The sequence below is a fragment of the Mobula birostris genome, chromosome 23 (assembly GCF_030028105.1).
Source record: "Mobula birostris isolate sMobBir1 chromosome 23, sMobBir1.hap1, whole genome shotgun sequence".
NCBI lineage: Eukaryota > Metazoa > Chordata > Chondrichthyes > Myliobatiformes > Myliobatidae > Mobula > Mobula birostris.
Window position 1 is genome coordinate 48,715,130 of NC_092392.1, and position 23,099 is coordinate 48,738,228.

Genomic DNA, 23,099 nt, shown 5'->3' on the forward strand with positions numbered 1-23,099 from the left:
AGAGTTTGAACAAAGTATGTGGCCTTGAGATCAAGAAGCCTGGAGACAGGGCACAAGCCCATTATGTACTACATTTCTGGATGATCCCGCCAATTAAATCACCAAGGAAGATCAAAATCGAGGTGAGTGCAGAAGGCTCACAGGTTTTCTGCCCCATCTACCATCCTCTTGCTCATGGCACCTAAAGGACGGTCCCTGTGTTCAAATGGGGTCTCTCTCCCTCCCTCTCCCTCTCCCTCTCTCCGCACCCCCCACTCAATGTTGTTGGTGGATGGTGATGGAGTTCTGGGTCTCAGGCAAAGTATGGAACTCTGTAGTTCATGTTATGATGCATTTCTGGTGCTTGGTGCTTTTTTTTGTTACTATTTTGGGCGATTTTGATCAGCGTTGTCTACAAATAATGAACTGAGCTGAACTGCATATGGCTGGACTCTTTCAATTTTGTGTTATATATTGTGGGGGTTTTTTGTTGCCATTTGAGCGACTTGTGGGGGAGGGGTGGTGTTTTCTTTTCTTCGAACAAGTTCCATGGTTTTCTTTGTTTCGTGACTATCTGTGGGGGAGACGAATCTCAGGGTTGTATATTGCATACATACTTTGAAAATAAATGTACTTTGGATCTTTGAATTTGATCAACAGTGCAATAGATAACAAATATTCCATTCTCGCTTTCAATTGGATCACCAATAATTATAATTATTAGAATTATTTGCTTGATTAAATTGCAACAGAACTTTACTGTGCTTCATTTAACTTACGGCTCAGTGGTGTGCGCCCATCTCTCTGAACATCCTTTTGTGTGCCAGTACTTTCAATAGAACTGCTGCTGTTCTGACGACTGACATTTTTAGACGATCCTTTAGCTACACTCGCAAACGGGGATGTAGAGGCAGAAATGTGCGCAGGTGGGGGTGAAGGAGCAGGAGGTATTGCAGCTGGACTTCTTGCAATGTAATCCAACTTCTGTTTCTGTAAACAACAAAAAAAACATTTAAAATTAATGTTTCCTCACTAAAATGAAGACAAAGCAAATAGCTACAAACTGAAAGGCTTCAATGGGAAACAGTTGAGTTAGAGACATGGAAATGATCAGCACACATGTAATTGGATAAAGATCATTATGTTCAGATCTAATCACTTTTAAATCTAAATGTGGATCCTAAAAAATGTTACTTATTGCACATTTTCTTCAATAATCTCCTTGCCTACCATTAATAAAAGTGTGATGTGATTTCTAAATTTGTATTAGTAACATATGTAATATTTCCAAGATGAACATTTACAAAATCCAACTCCTTTCGACTGCACAACTTGCTGATTCCTGTGAATAACTATCTCACTACATCATGAGCTATTGAAAATAGCCGAAGGGAAGTTATGCTGAAATGAAATTGAAATCTGATGCATTTAGGAACTACAGTTTCAACATTTTAATTTTTTAAAAAAGCACTGCAGTGTTTTAATAAGAAGATAGTGGAATTTAGTTAACAGCCATATCAGGAAGATGGGTGGGGAGGTATTATAATCCTCTAAATCAGCATGTCAGGCTGCATCTAAGGAGACAGATACAAGATCAGGTTTCAGGACCAGTTATGTATCTTCTATTGAACACACTGATGCAGCTATAAAGGTGGCAAGACAGTGACGATACTTCATTAGGAGTTTGAAGAGATCTGGCATGTCAACAAAAACTCAAAAACTTCTATAGCTACACCGTGGAGAACATTCTGTCAGGCTGTATCACTGTCCGGTATTGGGACTGAAAGAAGCTGCAGATGGTCATAAATTCAGTCGGCTCCATCTTGGGTACTAGCCTACAAAGTACCCAGGACATCTTCTAGGAGAGGTGTCTCAGAAAGGCAGCGTCCATTATCAAGGGCCCCCAGCACCCAGGGCATGCCCTTTCGTCATTGTTACCATCAGGTAGGAGGTACAGAAGTCTGAAGGTACACACTCAGCATTCAGGAACAGCTTCTTCCCCACTTCTATCCAATTCCTAAATGGACATTGAACCCATGAACACTACCTCACTTTTTTTAAATATATATTATTTCTGTTTTTGCATGATTTTTAATCTATTCAATGTATATATAGCAATTTATTTATTTATTTATTTATTTTTACTTCTTTTCTTCTACATCATGTATTACATTGATAGTCAATATATAGTCAATGTATTACATTGACTTAGCTGGTGCTAAGTTAACAAATTTCACAACACATGCCGGTGATAATAAAGCTGATTCTGATTTTGCTTCTGAAAAGGTTATTGACAAGAACAGTTGCCCCTGATTCCCTCTCCAGAGATGTTGTCTGCCCTGCAGTATACTTCCAGCATTTTCTTCTTGCAATTCAAATTTCCAGCACCAGCAACTTTGACTTTTCAGTCATACTTAGTGGTGGTGCTGCTGCTGAACATTGTTAGAAGGGTTGGTACTTTGTGTTGTGTGCCTATAAAAAGTGGTAAATACAGCCCAGTCTATCACAGGTAAAGCTCTTCCCTGTATTGAGCACATCTACATGGAGCGCTGCCACAGCAAAACTGCATTCATCATTAAGGACCAACACCATCCATGCCATGCTCTCTTCTCACTGCTACCATCAGGAAAGAAGATACAGAAGCCTTAGGTCCCACACCATCAGGTTCAGGAACAGTTATTAATCCTCTACTATTAGGCTCATGAACCAGCATGGAAAACCTCAATCACTTATCACTGAGCTGATTCCACAACCTATGGACTCATTTTCAAGGACTCTACAACTCATCTTCTCAACATTTATTATTGTTTTATTTTTCAATTTTGCATTTGCACAATTTGGTGCCTTTTGCACATTAGCTGTTTGTTTTTCATGAACTCCATTGTGTTTCTTAGTATTTACTGTGAATGCCCACAAGAAAATGAATTTCAGGTGACATATATGCACTTTGATAATAAATTTACTATGAACTTTATAAGTAATCTCAGCCATTCCTTTTCTTGGATTAGGTGCACAAACATTGCAGGCCAAATCTCCAAATACTTCCAAGATCATGTTGGAACATCAAGATTCATGGTCTAAGTGCACCAGGCTGGAACAACGTCATGTGTTCTCAAAATCAATTCAAAGCAAACACAAAAAGCAGTACAGGTTGTCACCTTGAGCCAGACTCCGCATCACGTTTTTTTGCAGGACAAAGCAGATAATAAACACATGAATTAGTCAGCTGAAGATACGATTAAGTTAATTACTGGTATAAAGCATTAATATTCACACTTTGTACAAAAGAAATTATTTTTCCTATCAGATATTTCAAAGAGATATAGCTTTACCCTTCAGCACACAATCTCACTCTTGAATGAGGACAGAACATGCAGAATATGGAAATTACCTCAGATAGTTCTCCAAGCAATTGCTGTCAGGAAGTGATTGATGCCAATAAGAACCAAAACAAAACAAAAGGCATGAAATGAGGACAAATGCACAGACTTAGTTGATAACAAATCCCTGCTGTTTATATACAGCAATGGAGGTGAAACTTCAGACTGAACAGACGATGAACCCATGATCCCATACGGATTTTTATACTGTAAATAGTTCTTGTTATAACTTGGTATTTTTATGTATTTCCACTGTACTGCTGCTGCAAAAACAAATTTCACTCCATAGATCAGTGATCATTTATTTTTTTTAATTTACAGATACAATGCAGAACAACCCTACCGGTCCAATGAGCTGTGCTGCTTAGCAACTCACCCTCATAACCCTAGTCTAATCATAAGACAATTTAAAAGACAAATTAACCTACAAACCAGTACACCTTTGAACTGTGGGAGGAAAAAACAGCACCCAGAGGAAAACCACGCAGTCACGATAGGTTTCCTCCCACCTGGTAAACCCCAATTCAAATGGATATTTTATCCTGTTTAACTGACATGAGAACATGCAATGAACACTTAGATGTTAAAGTGTATGTTAATATTTCAGCCTGCAATAACAGATTTGAAAACAGGCAACCAAATTATTTATAATTTTTTGTTGTTGTTGTTGTTGAGTGGCGTCAAGTCGTCATCGACTCACGGCGACTTTATGGATAGTGTAGTTGTCTATAGGGTTTTCGTGGCAAGATACGGAAGTAGTTTGCCAGGCCTTTCTTACACAGTTTTAACATCCAGTTAAAAACAATATTCAATCTAATTAGAAATCATTTACTGGTCTTCTGGATCCAAATCCTACCTCATTATCAAACATGCTGTAAGTCTGTGCAAAAGCACATAACTAAGTTCAAATACAAAGAATGCGTTTCTTTTTAATAATTCTATGGGCACAGTTGGCAAGGTCATTATTATAGCAGGGCTTCCTAATTGCTCATAAGAGCTGTTGTAGGACCACCATACATTGCTAAGCTATTGTAATGAATTGGAATAAAATGAACAAAATCTGATTAAATATTAATATTTTATTTGTTAATTAAAGGAAATAGGCAGTGAATGGAACCATTACTTATGGTAAGTAAAGACCTGCATTGCTAAGTTTTTACTTGCTTGAACACTAAAGCAAGCTTTCCAAGGAAGTTGCAGAGAAGACATTATTTCAAAAATACTATTAATTCAAACTTCCTGTTGCTAATCAAAGACCCAGGCATCTCAATGACAACATCCAATTAGGCTCAACAATTTGCAAAAATATAATCAAAGATTAGTATCAACGACCATTATTTGAAAATGAAAAAGATGCTCAAAAAAGGGACACAAGATTAGTGATGTGGTTTACACTATGGATTTAAGTGCCTTAATTGCCTTGATCCCAAATTGAAAACGCAAGATCTGATATCCAACTGAACTGCACTATACATAACATTAATTACTGTTGTCACACATTGTTTATGGCTATTTCAGGCTGGCTCCACCTTTATAATCAAAATCCAGGGGCTAATCTATTTTAGTTGAGCAATGATGTTCATTTACAGCAGATCTGCCAACAAATCTGGAACCACACTGTGCTCGACTATACTTCAAGGCCGATTCTGTGAACAGCTGCAAGGTCTTTTCTCCCCTCCCCCCAAAAACAAAGTAAATTTAAATTAATATTGGTACATGGGAATTTCTTTCCCCTCAAGAACGATCTGGTGAAAAGGCATTATTAGTATAATTTACATTTAGCATAATATAACCAATATTATTGGTTATAATATTATTCTCAATGTAAATTAAATACTCAGTATCAGCTCTATTGTTTACCCAAGCTGAAGACAACAGGGCAGAAACTGCAATGACATCAGCACACTACAGTCAAAGGATAAAGTAATCTACAAGAGCAGCTTTATTTTCTTCTAGACTTCCAGCATTCTTGGCCTGTTTTCCTATTGCAGCAAGTAATTAATATTCCTCCTCCCTTCCCAAATAAAAAAGCCTATTAATACTTACTTAAAATATACACTCAAACTGCTGATCTGCCCCTCTCGGTGATTGCAATTTTCTCCTTTCCTGTGGTGTTACAACTACTAAATCTTTCTTCCATCTCCAATGAGATTCCATGAACAGGAATCAATTATTGGACAAATGGACCAAAAAACATCTCACTGCTGTTTGGTACAGCACACATGACCACTGTACGATTTTTAATTATATTTTAATTCAGTAAATTTGAATTAAGTGTTATTAATATACACTGCAAAATAATAATTAAGAAATCAGGCCCAAGATTGCAGCTAGGTGTAACTTGAAAAGCTTCTAAAGAATGTTTTCAGCTCAAGGGATAGTAAAGGATTGAGGGGAGTAAGTTTAGGCTTGGAAAAAAAACACTCATACAGGGCAAACCATGGCCCTACCTTGAACAATTCAAATTCCTTCTTTGGCATCAACAGCTGCCGAGACAGTAGACAAAAATGCAATTAACTTGATTTATTGGACGACAATTGAAAATCTTATACATACATGATAAAATAAAGCACTTACCTGAATTGTTTGATTGTAAAGACCTTCAGGCACTCCTTCACCAGCCCCATAAGGGTTCCGTACCAGATCCAGAATGTTATTCGGCACATAACCAGACATTCCACTTTGATTTCTCACCTTCCACCACTGTTTCCTGTCATCAATGATCTGCAACAATGTAGAAGCAGTACCTCAAAACCTTCCTCAAATCTTATACCAGGATTCCTGTAAATGTTGGAGCTTCCTTTGTACTGCTTCAGGATTAAAAGATGCAACAATACAGAAATCACAAATGATACTGTATTCATGCAACTCAGTATCTCAGAGACTGCTATCTCCCTTAAAAATTAATAATAAGGTCAAAATAGTAGACAGTACTGGCCTCACCTCCAGCAAGTCATCTTTCATAACAGAAAGTTCATTGCTGTTTCTTGCCACAAAGTCATACTTGGATTTGGCAAATTTCTTAGATTCCATGTTTACATGAGCTTCAGAATTTCTGTTAAAATAGAGAAAATGTCACATTAATTAGAAAACCTGGGACTATGCTGCAATAATCATATCCTAACAGAAATGCAATTATGAATGAGATACTGAGTAACTTTGATTTATAGCAATTTGAAGCAGTTGTCAATAAAGAATTGTTAAACGTGTAAAATAATAGAATTAAAATTTGGCTTAATCCAATCCATGTCACATATTTTCAAAATAAGAAGACAAAAACATTTATAATATTAGGGCCCAATTCAAACAATTATACCAAATTTCAAGAGAATGCTTTATAAATGTAAAAAAATCCGTACGTCACACAACTTGCTTATCTGATTTTCCACCAAGCTATCAACAACTAAGGTTCACTGAAATGCTGAAATTTCCTCTAAGCAAACATTTTAAGACTTAAGTTATTGATGTCGGTCCGCATCACAAGCCAGACTGCTTGACCTAAGACACCATCCCTCCAAATGCCTGGAACTGAATCGTGTTGGTCATAACCTTGATGTCACTTTACCATATTTCAGGCTTTGGTTGTACATCTTGACCAAGATGACCTACTTTCATCTGTCTTAACCCAGTAGTGAAAGAAATCCTCATCCATGTTTTTTTCAGCCTTTGTATTCAAGGTTTCCAGTATAGGCCTTGTTCAATTCCATGTAAAATTTAAGGACATTCAAAACTGCGCTAACCATTGCTTAACACACTCCAAATTACCTGTCCTTAATAGCATACACTGACATTGAGTTAAATAAAACATCAGTTTTATTTTCTGAATGGAATATCTTCTGATCCTCACAGCTAGAGGACATTGATATAAACAATTGAGCAAGGACCTACAGTTGAACATATGCCAACCATAGCATTAAATTGGGCATTTAACTATTGGTAATAGATTTTTTCTAGATTATTAATAACTTCAATATCAATTAAACAAGAGATGTCTGTAAAGGATCCAGTATTTTCTTGTATGTCTACTGAAACAGAGAAAGCAACAATTTTGAAAATCAAACTGTTCTTGAATGGACTGCCAATATAAAAGGTGTCATAACATTAGAAGTGTTGATTATACTGTAGGCTTACAAATAAGATTAATTTGCAGAAGATCATGCAACATATCTGATTGTAATGAAGAACAATTCAACAGTGCTAACATTAAAATGAAACTTGAAGCTAATAAGTTAACATTTTAGAATCCAGTAGAGGAAAAAAAATGCCAAACCAAGCGTGAGCTTTACAACAGAATTTCAATTCTTAGTGCCGATGTTTAGTATTTCAGATTATTTGCTTGCATTCCTGTTATAAAAAAAACAAACATAATATTTAAAATTAAATTCAATCCTTTTTTTTGCCAGATGCGCAACTTCTAATGTACCATAGAAAGTAGTTTTGACTTTGTCTGAAATGCACTGAGAATCAGCAAACATTAGGAGGCTTTGAAGCAGCATCAAAAAGGAATAGTTTAAGTTAGAAAAGAAAACTGATTAAAGTTGATAGTGTAAGAGAAACAAAGGACACTGTAAATTAAAGCGTGATCCAAAGGATCTGAAATATATTAATATACATTATTCTTGTTAATTCTGACACTAATACAAAAGTTTCATATCAAAGTGATCTATGCTGCATGCCAGGCTGTTAGTAAGATCTCACATGCCACAAATGTACCTTACAAATGTAAGGCAATTCAAATGAAAATTCAATGAAACAAGAAAAACACTGTTACTTAACCTCTTCATTTCTTTCACCTTATATATTTGATTTTGAGGATCATGCTAATTCAGGAGTGCCAAATTAAATTTCAAATTTGCTTTCTTGAACAAAATATTTTAAATTTTTAAATTTTACTAAGAAAAAGTTCCTTTGTAAAATAGTCAACAATAACAATATATAGAGTGCTTGGCAATTTTTACAATTTTATTACAATTTTTTGAGGAAATTACCAATAGGCTAGACAAGGGAGATGCAGTGGATGTTGTATATTTGGATTTTCAGAAGGCCTTTGACAAGGTGCCACACATGAGGCTACTTAACAAGATAACAGCCCATGAAATTACGGGAAAGTTACATACGTGGATAGAGCATTGGCTGATTGGCAGGAAACAGAGAGTGGGAATAAAGGGATCCTATTCTGGTTGGCTGCCGGTTACCACTGGTGTTCCACAGGGGCCCGTGTTGGGGCCGCTTCTTTTTACATTGTACATCAACGATTTGGATTATGGAATTAGATGGCTTTGTGGCTAAGTTTGCTGACGATACGAAGATAGGTGGAGGGGCCGGTAGTGCTGAGGAAACGGAGAGTCTGCAGAGAGACTTGGATAGATTGGAAAAATGGGCAGAGAAGTGGCAAATGAAGTACAATGTTGGAAAGTGTATGGTTATGCACTTTGGCAGAAGAAATAACGGGCAGACTATTATTTAAATGGGGAAACAATTCAAAGTTTGGAGATGCAACAGGACCTGGGAGTCCTCGTACAGGATCCCCTTAAAGTTAACCTCCAGGTTGAGTCACTAGTGAAGAAGGCAAATGCAATTTTGGCATTCATTTCTACAGGAATAGAGTATGGGAGCAGGGATGTGATGTTGAGGCTCTATAAGGCGCTGGTGAGACCTCACTTGGAGTACTGTGGGCAGTTTTGGTCTCCTTATTTAAGAAAGGATGTGCTGACGTTGGAGAGGGTACAGGGAAGATTCACTAGACTGATTCAAGGAATGAGAGTGTTAACATATGAGGAACGTTTGTCCGCTCTTGGACTGTATTCCTTGGAGTTTAGAAGAATGAGGGGAGACCTCATAGAAACATTTTGAATGTTGAAAGGCATGGACAGAGTGGATGTGGCAAAGTTGTTTCCCATGATGGGGGAGTCTAGTACGAGAGGGCATGATTTAAGGATTGAAGGGCGCCCATTCAGAACAGAAATGCAAAGAAATTTTTTTAGTCAGAGGGTGGAGAATCTATGGAATTTGTTGCCACGGGCAGCAGTGGAAGCCAAGTCATTGGGTGTATTTAAGGCAGAGATTGATAGGTATCTGAGTAGCCAGGGCATCAAAGGTTATGGTGAGAAGGCGGGGGAGTGGGACTAAATGGGAGAATGGATCAGCTCATGATAAAATGGCGGAGGAGACTCGATGGGCCGAATGGCTGACTTCTGCTCCTTCGTCTTATGGTCTTATGGTCTTAATACTAAAATTACTGAAATATATAAAAATTAACAAAACCGTATTTTAAATATAACAGTGATTCATCATTGCACAGAATAATGTCATTCTAACAATTGTGCTCTGTTAATAGATTCCACATGCAACCCAAATCTCTTCCATTTCCCATCAAGATATAGCACCATCCTCTGATGGGTCACACTGTAGCCTGTGTGACAGGCCATATAAACACTGCAGCTATTGAGCTCTGGTTTCCAGAGCATCTTCATCTTCTTAAGACATTCTCCTGATATGGAGGATGACTTTCTTCTACTGTGGTCCTGTAAATTCAGAGATGACCAATGAGATCAATGTAGGACCAGAAAACTTCCACAGAGGGAACGGTTTGATAGGGTAGGTGTCAACTTGAATCCCAATGTGCACAAAAGAGATGACTGTGGACTTTAGGAAGATGCAGGCTGACCACTCCTCACTGCACATAAATGGCTACTCTGGAGAGAGTTAGGAGCACCAAGTTTCTGGAAGTGCAAATATTGGATGATCTCACCTGGGCCCCCCAGACCACCTCCTTAGTCAAGAAAGCATAGCACATCGACACTTCCAAAGGATATTGAGATGAACAAGGCTCCTCTCCCCACTACCCCCCCCCCACACAATTCCAACCAATTTTTACAGAAGTTCTGTTGAGAGTGTCCTGGCCAGATGCATCACCGTCTGGTACAGGAAATGCAAGGCAACTGACTACAGGACCCTACAACGGATTGTGAGGTCAGCTGAGAGGATCACTGGGGCCTCTCTTCCACCTATTTGAGATATTTATCAGAACCACTGTGTATGCAGAACTCCACCATGGACATCCAAGCCCAGCTGTGAAAAGAAGAGGGTTAGGCATGGGGCTAGTAACCCCACCCCATAAAAACCCAGTGCTACAGAAATGCCAACAGAAACTCTAAAGACTCCATTCCTAGGAGAAAAAGGATTCAGCAAGATGGCGGGTTATGCGTGGAAATAACATGAAAAACTGGCCCAGGACAGAGGACTCTGGTGAGCTACTTTTGGTGGCCTATGCCGCAGTAAGATTGATGGGGCTTAAGCAAGCTGTGTATGCATAGCCTTAGTATTGTCAAGGATCCCTCCCATCCATCCAATCAACTCTTTGATCTCCTACCATCCAGCGGAAAGGAGATATTGTAGTATTAGGATAAGGACTATGTTGTGCAAATTGGTCTGGTGGAATAGCTAGTGAGACAACATGCAGGGCTCCTGTGTGCTCCCAAGGCATAGCACGAGGTTTCCAATACAATCCCTGATGCTGTATCTCCACTTCATTTAGTCAAGGGTCAGAGATCCCCAACAGTCAGTTTGAATGGTGAACCTTTAAAAAGCAGCTTTAAGCACACACTTGATTCATTTCTGCCAAGTAAACTCCTCCCATAACAAAACTTGGAATAATGCATCTGGTGTTGATCTCATCCAACTATGCTGATTGAGTCTAAATAAAGTTCTGGTGCTGGGGATGACGACTTAGGAGAGGACACTGACGTTAATTTGCTTTTTTTTGCAGACTTTTCAGCAAAGTCGCCAGTTAGAATTTGATGTAAGAAGACAAATCCCAAAGGCCAATCTTTCCCAGTGTCTTATGGGATGAGAGGAAATTGCTGGTGCTGTAAAGGAGATTTTTGCACCATCTTTGACCATAGATGAGATACAAGAAAACTGGAGGGTAGCTCATGTTGTTCCTATATTCAAGTAATCATTAGGAAAAAGTCAGGAAGCTACAGACAGGTGAGTTTTACATTGGTAATAGGGAAACAACTGGGAAAAAAATCTTAGGTTACTGTTTATGATCACTTGAACTGATTAGGGGAAGTCAGCATGCTTCTGTTCATGTGAAATCCTGCTTCACAGATCTGAAGGTTTTCTTTTTGAGGAGGATACTAAAAAAATTTATAAAGTCATGGCAGCAAACTTCAGTAAAGCCATTAGTCGGCAGTCCAGAAAGTTAGGGCACATGGGATTCCAAGGCGTTTTGGAAAACTTTATCTAAAACTGGTTTGGTAATGGGAGACAAAGGATAGTGATTCAGTCTTTTCTCCCCGACTGTTAAGTCTGTACCAGCAGTGTACCACAGGGATTAGTGCTGCGATCTTCATTTGTCATTCAAGAATGTCTGTGGTCTGATAAGTAAGCTTGCTGAATACATGGAAATTGGAGTTGTAAGTAGTAAGGAGTATTGCTGAAGGATACAGAGGGACTCAGATCAAACAAAAAGTTGAGCAGAGTGTTGACTGATAACAATTCAATCAAGTTATTGGAAATGATGCATTCTGTAATACTGGCAGGACATATAGAGTAAATGATAGGGATCAAAGGTGTATTGACTACAGGGGGACATTTGCAGTGCATGTACATAGCTTCCGGAAAACGCCAACACAGATGGATAAAGGTAGTGAAGGCATTTAGCACACTGGCCTTCACAGGCAAGAGTACTGTGTATAAGAGTTGGAAATCATGCTGCAGCTGTACAAGACATCATTTAGACCACACTCACAGTTCAATTCACATTACAGAAAGAATATGATAGTACTTGAAAGAGCGCAGAAGAGATTCACTAGGATCTTGACTGGAATGGAGAGTTTAGTTACAAGGAGAGACTGGATAGGCTAGGAAAACAGCAAGCCTGAAAGATGACATTACAGATGTTTAAAAAAACTGAGAGGCACATATATGGTTAATAGTCACAGTTCTTTTCATTGGGCAATCCAAAAACAGGGAGGGGGGAGGGGGAGAAGTATTTAAGGAAGACCTGAGGGGCAAGTTCTTCCACACAGAGAGTGATGAATAAGCTGCCAGAGAGGATGGTAAAGGCAATTATAAATATAGCATTTAAAAAACTTTTAGACAATTACATGGATAGGAAAGGAACAGAAGACATAGGCCTAATGCAGGAGATGGTATTAGTATAGACAAGCAACTGGGTTAGCATGGATGAATTGGGTCAAAGGACCTGACTCCACGCTGTGAGACTGAATGAGCAAATTTTCTAACGCTTGCATGAAATTCAACATGTTCAAACATAAAGACAGCATCCCATCATGCAGGTACTTATCCTTTACAAATATTGTTGTGAACAATAAAGTGCTTCATATTAACTCTAAAGCAGCCACTTCAAAGTAACCCATGACACATGCAAATGCATGCACTATTAAAACCTATGATCAACTCCTGCAAGCTTCCTGTGTATAATGGACTCTAAAATGATTAGCAATGCTCGAAGGCTATGCTGAGTTTATTTGGTGAATCTGTTAAATATGCTAAGTGAAAGTGCTGATTTTAACAACTTCATGTTTGATATGGTATGAAGAGCTTGGATTAACATAGCACCAGAGGTTCATCCATAACATTCAGAAGAGTAACTTACTGTCCTCACTGACAACGGGGGTGCTTGAAGATTGCTTTATTTGGCGCACATAAAGTGAGTACTGCCAAACCATGTAAACATTCAAGGATGTTTGATGGATCTTTGGCACAAGACCAAAGTTTAGCTTTACTGACTAAATGAAGCATGGCCCGCAGAAATACAATACTGTCTTTGATAACAACATTTAGATTATACTATCTTTCCACCTGCTTATTTCTTCCTACAGACTGCTGCTATCCTTCCATTTATCATATTTCCATTTTGCATTATTGACAACTTCTTAAATTTTACTCTCAACACATTTATCCCAGAATTAAATATACAGCAAGTTGATGGCCATAACACTGACTTTCCTCCAGGGAGAGGAGCAACCTTTTACCATGAGATTCGAGTTTCTGCACTGAACTTAATTTCATTGCCATGCTGTCCCTAACCCTCTCATTCTATAGACTTCAATTGTGTTCATCTTCACTATCAAGACTTTTGCAGGATCTTCTGTTAAGGAGTAGCTGACCCAATGGATTTAGTATTCCAGCTTCTGTACTTGTTTGTGCCTTCTTCAATGCTAAAAAAAAACCACATTTCTCCTCTTCCTACTTAATAAACACCCAACATACCTTATTGTGGAAATATACCTAGACAGTATTTGAACATTCTCCACTTACTAGGTCACACCATCATGCCATTAGTTTCATTTTACTCTGACCAGAGTCATTCCTCCCATTGTTCTGGTTCAGATTTCTCCTTTCATTAAATAAGTAAAAAATTATCTATCATGCACCTTCCTTGTGCCCTTGTAAATAATGGGAAATCTTGTATGACAGGAGGAGACCCATTCTTTACAGGATAGAAAGCCACCTGATGTGCCCCTGCCCAGTCCTGTTCTGCTGATGAGCACTGAGGACCTTCAAGAAGTTGTTTGCTTGGAATGGGTACAGCAGCATGATAGCGGAAAGAAAAGTCTTTATGGTGATATTGCACTCTGTTGTTGGAGATTAACTTTGCCTGGCATTTTTGTACCATGAATTCTACTTGCCATTCACCAGCTCAGGAAGGTGTCCACATCCCATGGCCTACAAGCACAGATTGTTTCAAATTTTCTTAATTATGAATGGAATTGAACCATGTGCAATTAGCAATGAATATAGTCCACTTCATATATTACGGAAGGCAGATCATTGGTACATTTTTATTTCCTTCTCAGAGCATCAGAAATCTTTCAAACTATTCCTGAAGGGCAATGGAACTGAAGGCTTTTACAGATGCAAATGTTTGTCAGATGGTTTGCTCCTTCCACTATTTATAGAGAGATTCTTTGCACTTCCAGTCTTTCCACACACACTTGAATCTTCATAAGGAGCTAAAAGATTACTGAAGTAGGAGGGAATGAAGAGATGGGATCAAATATGATCTTACCAAATGGCAATGCAAGTTCAAGATACCTATTGTGGGTCCTAATTTGTATATTTGACCCTGCTACAGCAATGCCCTGACACTCAAGGTACTCCAGTTCCAGCAGTAACAATCCTCCTTTTGCAGGATGTTTGACACAACAAATGGAGCTTCCCCTCCCCCCCCCAATAGTTCTGCTTTCAATATTATAGCTGATCGTACACTTCAGTTCCACTTTCCAGTTCTAATCCCATACCCCTTAATTTCATTCATACCCCAAAATCTAATTGATTTCAATTGATCCTGATTGGCTTCAGTTTTGTTGGCACTTTCTGTGGCCATACAAAGTCAAACGCCGCCTTGATGTCAAGGTTTGTCATTTACATTGCATGCAGGCGAGTCAACAGCAAAAGAAAATCAGAAGTAAATAGTTATGAGCAGGTTACTAGTAAGTAATTGTTACTGGTATCGTATTACTAGTTAACAACAGACTAAGTGAACAATAACTAGCTAAACAGGATTTATTATTTTATGGATATGGAATATAAATGGACACACTTCCATATTTTCCAACATATACCCATGTTATATCTGTATTCTAGCAATATACTTCAAGTTTTGCAGAAAAAGCCTCTAGTCCTACAGGCATTTGATGTATTCAGCAATTTTTATGTCACATGGAGTGAATCAATTCAACCTCTATGATAAAAACAGAATGAAGGAAACCCTTGGGTCAGATAGAGCCTGTAGAAAGAGAAACAAAGTTAATGTTTCATGTTGAGGGCATCACAACTGGAATAGTGAGAAAATTAAGATAGTTTTAATTTGCAGAGGAAGTGAAGAGGCATGGATGGATAAGAGAAATATTTCTGAAGGGGTGAGGCCAGGATTGCCATGGTGATATATGACTTACAAAGCTACCTAGCTGATAGTTTATGCAAGGTATTTAGAGAGCAAGAAAAAGAGCAGTGGAACATGAAAATTTTGTGAAATGGAAGTCAAAGCCCTGCTAGAGAACTGAAACCAAAAAGAGGAATATTGGAAATGCAATCATGCAATGTCCATGGATAGTGAAAACAGATTTCAGCAAAAAAAAAATAGGACTGAGGCATAAGGGATAAGTGAATCTTAGAGTAAGCGAGAAAAATTGAAAACAGATTCTTGGATTTTCTCTACATGTACAAAATCAATGAGAGTCATTTACAGACAGACGGCAAAAATTATAGTAAGAAATAATAAAATTGCAGATAAATTAAGCCAACACTTAATGTCATTCTCCACACTAACAGTGGAGTACTTCAGATTTAAAGAGAATAAGATCCTCAGATTCACATCAGTAAGAAGTTAGTATTTAAGAAATCTGTCAGACTGAGGGTGAATATACTCCCAGGATTAAAGAGTCTCTGCCTGAAACCTCGACTCTTTAACCCTCTCCATAGATACTGCTTGACCTGCTGATTTCCTTCAACATTTTTTGTGTTACTCCGGATTTCCAGTATCTATAGAATCTCTTGTATTTAAGAGCAACTAGATTTTCGGATTGAGAGACTGTAATTGGTTATCTGACACAGGATTGGAGCTGGGGGCTCAGCTGTTCACAGTCAATATCAATAATTTGGATGAGGGAATAAAGAGTACATCTAAATTGGCTAGTTATGGTTAGGTGCAAAATGGGTTATGATTTGGACATAGTTAGGCTTTAGAGGCTGCAGACAAGCTAAGTGAATGAGTAACAATGGGAGAGAAAAATAATATGGTCATCCACATTTGTAGAAATATACATAGAAGAGCAGAGATTCCCCCCCACCCCCAAATCAAGGAATAAGATATTTGTGTTCAGAGAGGTCTGAGTATCCTTGGACATGCAATAGTGGAAGTTAAAACATGGTTTCAGCAAGCAATAAAGTGACAAATGGCAAACTATTCTTTACTGAAGGAGAATGAATACAACAGTAGGGATGTCTTGCTCCAATGATACAAGGCCCTTGTGACTGCATATAAGATATGCACACGTCTCTACTTAAGGGAGACTAGATGAGCAATAGAGGAAGTGCAGCAAACGTTCACATATTCATACCCAAGATAGCTAATTTATCTTATGGAGAGAGATTAAGTATGCTGGTCTTGTATTTTGGGGTCGAGTTGAACGCCTCATTGATCATACTGAATATACAAAATTCTTAAGGAGCTTGACAGAACAAACGCAGGGTTGATATTTACCTTTCTCTCTAGAATGAAAGGAAATATTTGGGAGGTAGCGCCAATGTAAGCCGTTGGCCATTCAGGAAAGATGAGAAAAAACAGCTTCACCCAGAGGGTAGTGAATCTTTGGAAATCTCTAATCAAGACGGCTGTGGGGGTAACCTTGAATGAAATTGCTCCATTATTCAAAATGCATATCTATATATTGTTAAGGTATTAAAAAATCATAAGGATGTGGAAAAACAGTGCTGAGGTAAAGATCAGCAATGATTTTACTTATGGAAAAGCCAGCACAAGACACTTCTATTGAAGTGTCATTTATCAAAGTTATTGGCAAGAAAAGCAAATTAAATATGAAAAAAATCACCAAATATTTAAGTTGTCACTTGATACCAAAGTGAAGCTGAATCAGATTTCCCTCTCCTGCTCAAATATCAAGTTGTATTTCTACTCTAACTTCAAGGTCAGTACAGAACAAACTACTTATTTTGAGTGGTACTGTTAATGTCCTCCATGGCATAAAGCATATACTTCAGGTCGCTAAATACACGCACTACGATCAAGCTGCATGTATAATGCAAAACAAATATTTTGAGGTTATGGTAAGATTATCTACTCTGCAGTATAACAGAAAAAGGGGATGTTAGAAATTGGTAGCAGAGGGTTATTATATTCCACATAATAGCATTGTAATAGTGTTTCATTCTTTTTTAAACAAATACTGTATGACTATATAATAGATGACAGTAACACCTACAGTGTAAATATAATGTAACACAGCTTTCCATCTCAATAGCAAATATCAGGTTTCAAGAGTTTGCGAGAAAATGATCAGAGAAGAAAAAGAATGACATGCATAAAGACTTCATTTAAACAAAGTCAAGACAACTGTCCACAGCACAATATGTATACTTTAACTGTTACCTAGCTACAGGTCGGCTACTATTTCTCTTAAAGGCTGCATTAGCTGTTCCTTGCTGCTGCAGAGATCGCCTCTTGTAATTCGAGTTGCTGTGTGCATACCCGTCACTGGAATGATGCTCCTGTGAAATGGCTTGCTGAAAGACAGAAAGCAATGGGATACACAGATCAAGCATTGAAATGAATTGAGTATCAGGTAAAAGCAACAATCTACTTAAGTCATTCATTTATTAACTATTTACCTTGGGGGTTTGTGAACTCATAACTTTGAGAAAGAAGATATGAGAATGCAAATAGGCTTGATTTACTAAAACCATTTATGGATACCTGGTCATCATACAATTTGCACATATTTAACAATTTAATGAGTTCCACTGTAAGATGATTATGCTTTTGTATTACCTATAGGCTCATGAACCTCAGCTATTATCAATTTTTTGACTTCAGCTTTAAAAAAAAACACAAAAAGCTGTTTTGCATGGTGAACAAAACTAAAGTAATTTCTTAACAAATTGGTGCCTTAAAAGCTTTTACAAAGATAAAATGCTCCAATTAATTTCAATACAACTTCCTACAATACTGCCTAAATTGTATTGTTTCACATCTTTCATATCTATTTTGTTGTTCAACATTACAAAGATGTTTTTAGGGAGTTCCTAGTATCCAAATTAATTTAACTGAACTTTAAATAAAAGAATCTTCAGTTTTGACACATCAAATTAAAAACCAACAGCATCTCCTATTGATAAGAGTGATGCATCATTCTAGTAGTATTACATTAATCAAGAATAAATTGTTAGGGTCAGAGCAAAGAACAGCACAAAAACAGGCCCTTTAGTCCATCATACATTTTACATCAATTATGACATCAAACATTTTTCAGATATATACTCACTTCTTAGAAGCTCATTTACAATTTGTAGTCTATTCTGCTCACCAGAATACCTTGCCAAACTACCACTGTGCATGCTTATTATAGCCTGTTTTTAAATTTAAATTGCATATGGATACATTAGATATAAAAACTACATAAAATTTATGGATAGTGTTGGCCTATACAGTTATCAAATTCATGTTCTTTACCAATATACACTAAGTCTAGAAGAAGAGCTTAAGTTAAAAATTTGTAACTTTTAACTAATTTGTGTAAAAATATCAGTTTCTGATTTTGCCATATTACCTAGATTAGAAATAAACCCCATCGTGTTTTTATATTGGCCTAGTGATAGCTTTTAGTCTGTGTAAAGGGGCACATATAATGATATTAGATTCTACAATTAATCAAGAGGAAAAGATTTTTCATTTAATAACACAATTCACGCCAAAATCCTTTGGAAAGGAAGTTCCTTTAAAGTCTAATCACTATATAACGTGGATAATTCTATCACCAATCAACACAACTGACAAGATACTGCTAAATTGGTGCTGTGAGTGGCTCTTTATTCTTCAAGTCCAGGACATTGTATGCCCACTTATGTCTCATTCACCATCCGTTCAGCATTGTAACGGTTCCTTGTCTGTGTATCTATATGTCATTTAAAAAAAAATTCTCTTTGGTACCCTTCACCATACTCATTCTAATGTAGTATAATTACAGTTTAACTTTCAATGTTCTCGTGCATCTTCTACAGATTTGCCAGGAAATATCCTTCTAAAGCAATCCTTAATTACACCTCTTGAAGCACAAGAGGAAGCTAAACTGTGGGGGCAAGTGTGTGGGCTGTTAAACACTGCCATCGAAGAAGAAAGCTGACATTGTATTAGTACCTGTCATTTTATCAAACTTTTAGAGCACAAGAGTTGGAAAATTCCTCTACATTGTTGAACCTATATTTCTTACAAAACATACCTTAATTATATACAGCCAAAGGACGTGTGTTGGAATAAAAATTGCATTGCAACTTTTTTCCAACAATGTGCCACTAGACACTTTTGATATCACTTCGCATTGAAATTGTGTCAAAGACACAGAATCATCCTCTCAAGCCATCAATTCCCTACTATTACTTTCTTGACATTTCAGTTAACATTAAAAAGACAATGTGGTTTCTAGAATATTAAATATCTATGGTAATGTCCTGGCTTGATGATATAATCATATTGATAGGCAAGCACAAGGTAAGCCAATGCAAGTACCTCTTCACTCAGTCGCCTCTGTTCTTCTTGCCTTCGCTGATGCTCCGCGTTCGCCACTGATTCAGCCAAGTTATTTAGCTCCTGTTCACATGGTGTGCCCAAAAATGACAATAAGGGAGGTTGCCATCCACTTCTAAAATGAGGCACATAAGGAGGGATAAACTGATCTTTCGGCCATTCGGATCTACAACCAACAAGAAGATGATTAGTGAAATGAACAAGCCTTTCCTTATTAAAAGCACAAAACTGGAACTATGTGTATATTATAAATAAGAAGGTTAATAAGTGCAAAACAATTATAGCCATTTACAACTGCTATGTAAAGCAATGGCTGCATTGAAGGGTTTAAAAGTTCATGCAAATAATGTATATAAAATTTCAGCATATCTATATTTTACTGCAAAGATCTGATGTTTAGACAAATTCTATCATATTTAGAAATTCATTTATTATTAACAGTTGAACATGGTGCCTCTTTGCTGAAGATTATGCAACTACAAAATTGTTCTGACTGGTTCAGAAACCAGCTCACTCACCTACAAAATGTCATGTGTTAGTGCTGTATTAATATAGAGCAATGTGTTCATTTCAACAGAAAAAGTGACTATTATGATTATAGGATTGACAACATTTGAAATTATTCTGCCTTGTTATATGTTATAAAGCAACAACCTTGAATTCTTACCTAACAAGCTCTCCAAAATTACTCAGGACATTCATACAAGTGCAACAAATTCAATCAATTGTTTGCTTATTAATAATGACACTAACAAATTGAGTTTCTTTCAAAAAATTCAAAACCTGGCATACAGTTAAATATTTTGCTACAAAAATAACTTTTTATTGCATTCAAGATCATTTGCAAGAGTCAAGAAAAACGGTGTGATCACTTAAACAAGCAAATAAAGGATAATTATTCATTTCCTGGTGCAATATATAAGAAGGTAGACCATCTCCTCATATTACCTGGAGATGTTAGAAATCAAGAAACGTAAGACACATGTAAGACAATTCTATATCCAAGCTTCTAACCCAAATCACTACCGAGCAACTGTACTTAATTAAATTGGATGACATCTGTTCCTTTATAGAAAAGATAAAGAAATGAGTACTGCCATCAACTTGCCTGGGCTTGATCCATGCTTCACCCAAAGAAAACCAAATCACTTTTTCTTCGGGCGTGACACATGAATTTAAAAAATCTATAGCATCTTTTGTTAGAAGAGGAGAGAGAATTGAACCACCCATCTCAGGTCCACCACTGGTTTGTATGACCTGAAACATAAAATCAGAAAAGAAGTTATGAAAATAAGTACTATCCATTATGACTTCCCTGACTTTTGATTATTTTGCTTACTTACGATACGAGTCCATTTTGCTCAACAAGCCATTGCTGGTTCCTAGCAAAGCAAATCCCATTTCCTCCAATTTTTCTGTAGCCCTGCAGCTTACTCTCTCTTGCATGCCCAACTAATTTTTCTGTTTTTTTTAAACCATTTACTTACACGAGGAGGTAACTTACTGTAGCCAATAAACCCACCAGTGCTCCTTAGTGCTGGGGTTTTAACAAAATCCCCCATGATCTAAGTAAATAATTAAAAATATTAAAAAGTACAACACTTCTCCACAGATTCAATAATCCCATTAGAAACACATTAGGATCCTGATTATTTCAACAGAAGAGTTCAGCAGTGAAACAGACCATCAGATACACTGGCACCTGAGTTCTATCACATTCTGGACTTAAGGTTTTTCACAGCACCTATGCAGAAACCTCAGATGTGCTGAAATAAAACCACCTGACAAAACTATTAGTAGTATAAACTGGGCTAGAAGCTTCAAACTGCTGCACCTTATCATTTGTTTCCAACAATGTGGCCCCCCGAAAGTAGGTGGCATGATATGTAAACAGTTTCTTCATCATTTTAGAAAGAGCATAAAATATAAAGGAGTAAGGTTTGCCACCTTGCTAAGGACAAAAGATCATAGTTACTAAATTTTGAGAATTTTGTTCTTTCCCACAGAACTATGAATAAATAGTGTCCCAATAAGAAAATTTCAACAACAATGCCTCTACGTCATGGAGAAAATTACTTGGGCATATTGATGAAGCAAATTGAGTTGCTCTTGTCCTGTAACAATGAACTTTCCAGCTTATTGCTGGTGCTGCACTAGTATTTCAATGACTTATTCTGATCAGTTCTGTGCAGAAAATATTTGGAAATTGATATGTTTAAGAGCTGCATTCTAAACTAGTCAAGATGCACAAGTGTGTATTCCTCCACCAAGTCACCAAGAGAGTGCAGTTTCTTTGCCAGGTTCATGATCTTAATCTTAAAGCACCCTTTTCCTCAATTGTCCAAAGGCTTCTCACTGAGTGTTGTAAAGTTGAAAAATACTTCCTTCCATATCATTTGAGTTCCAAGGCCAATACAGAATACACACCAGCATCATTTACTTTGGGATACTTTATACTCCTTAACCATGGATTTGAGATCAAGTGCCTTCCCAAATTTTCCTTCTCTACTCTAACAGTCATGGACTACAGCAGTGGTCCCCAACCTCTGGGCCATGGACCGATACCGGGCCGCAAAGAGTGCAGTGGTGCAGCAGTAGCCTGAACGCACCGAGCACATCTTTATGAAAAAAGCCGAAATTAACAAGCTAATTAATTAGGTGCTGCCCAGCACATAAATGTCGGCCCAGATCAGAGGCGACGCACGGCAAAGATATAGATGTACATGTTTCAAGACTACCTGCGCAACATTGACTACCGCATTCGTGCTGCTTTATGCACCCATGCTTAGCTCATCAATTTCATCATTTTGCCTCCAACTTCTACCCTACCCTTAAGTTCACTTGGTCCATTTCTGACATCTATTTTTCCTTCCTCTATCTCTGGAGACAAAATAATCTATCAACGTCATTTATAAACGAGCTGAATCCCACAGCTATCTTGACTATACCTTTTCCCACTGTCTTGTGTAAAAACACTATTCTCTTTACTCAGTTCCTTCGTCCCTGTAGCATCTATTCCCAGGATAAGGCTTACCTTTCCAGGACATCAGCGATGTCCTCCTTTTTCAAAGAACTGAGCTTCCCGTCCTTCACCATTGCCCTCACCTACATCTCCTCCACTTCCCAGACATCCAGGCTCACATATCTTCCTGTCGCCTCTAGCCCTCAGCCATGAACCTCTGTATCCAACATGTCATTCTCTGCAATATTCGCCATTTTCAGTGGGATCCTACCACCAAGCATATCTTTACCTCCACCCCCCCACTCACCAATCACCTTCTAGCTAGTCCTCCTTCCTCTCCCTCCAGTTTTTTATTCTGGTATCTTCCCCCATTCTTGAGGAAGGGCCTCGACCCAAAATGCTGATTGTTTTATTCATTTCCACAGACACTGCCTGACCTGCTGAGTTCCTCCAGAGTTTTCTCTGTGTTACTGTCAATATTTTC

At 37.7% G+C, this 23,099-nt stretch overlaps 1 protein-coding gene across 10 annotated transcripts in view; it reads right to left on the reverse strand.

Annotated features, from left to right (window-relative positions):
• Nucleotides 1–23,099, reverse strand: part of eps8a (EGFR pathway substrate 8a, signaling adaptor) — a 234,716-nt gene that overhangs the window by 17,470 nt on the left and 194,147 nt on the right. For 6 of the 10 annotated variants that reach the window (XM_072241155.1, XM_072241150.1, XM_072241152.1 and 3 more), the window contains 7 exons: nt 20,762–20,910; nt 19,636–19,819; nt 17,503–17,636; nt 6,303–6,414; nt 5,937–6,083; nt 3,371–3,394; nt 759–969 (listed from right to left, as the gene is read on the reverse strand). In XM_072241155.1, the coding sequence (XP_072097256.1) occupies nt 759–969; nt 3,371–3,394; nt 5,937–6,083; nt 6,303–6,414; nt 17,503–17,636; nt 19,636–19,819; nt 20,762–20,910 (961 nt within the window). Of the gene's footprint in view, nt 1–758; nt 970–3,370; nt 3,395–5,936; nt 6,084–6,302; nt 6,415–7,636; nt 7,704–17,502; nt 17,637–19,635; nt 19,820–20,761; nt 20,911–23,099 lie in introns of those variants that run through there. The other 4 variants (XM_072241157.1, XM_072241154.1, XM_072241159.1 and 1 more) reach the window with 4 other exon arrangements.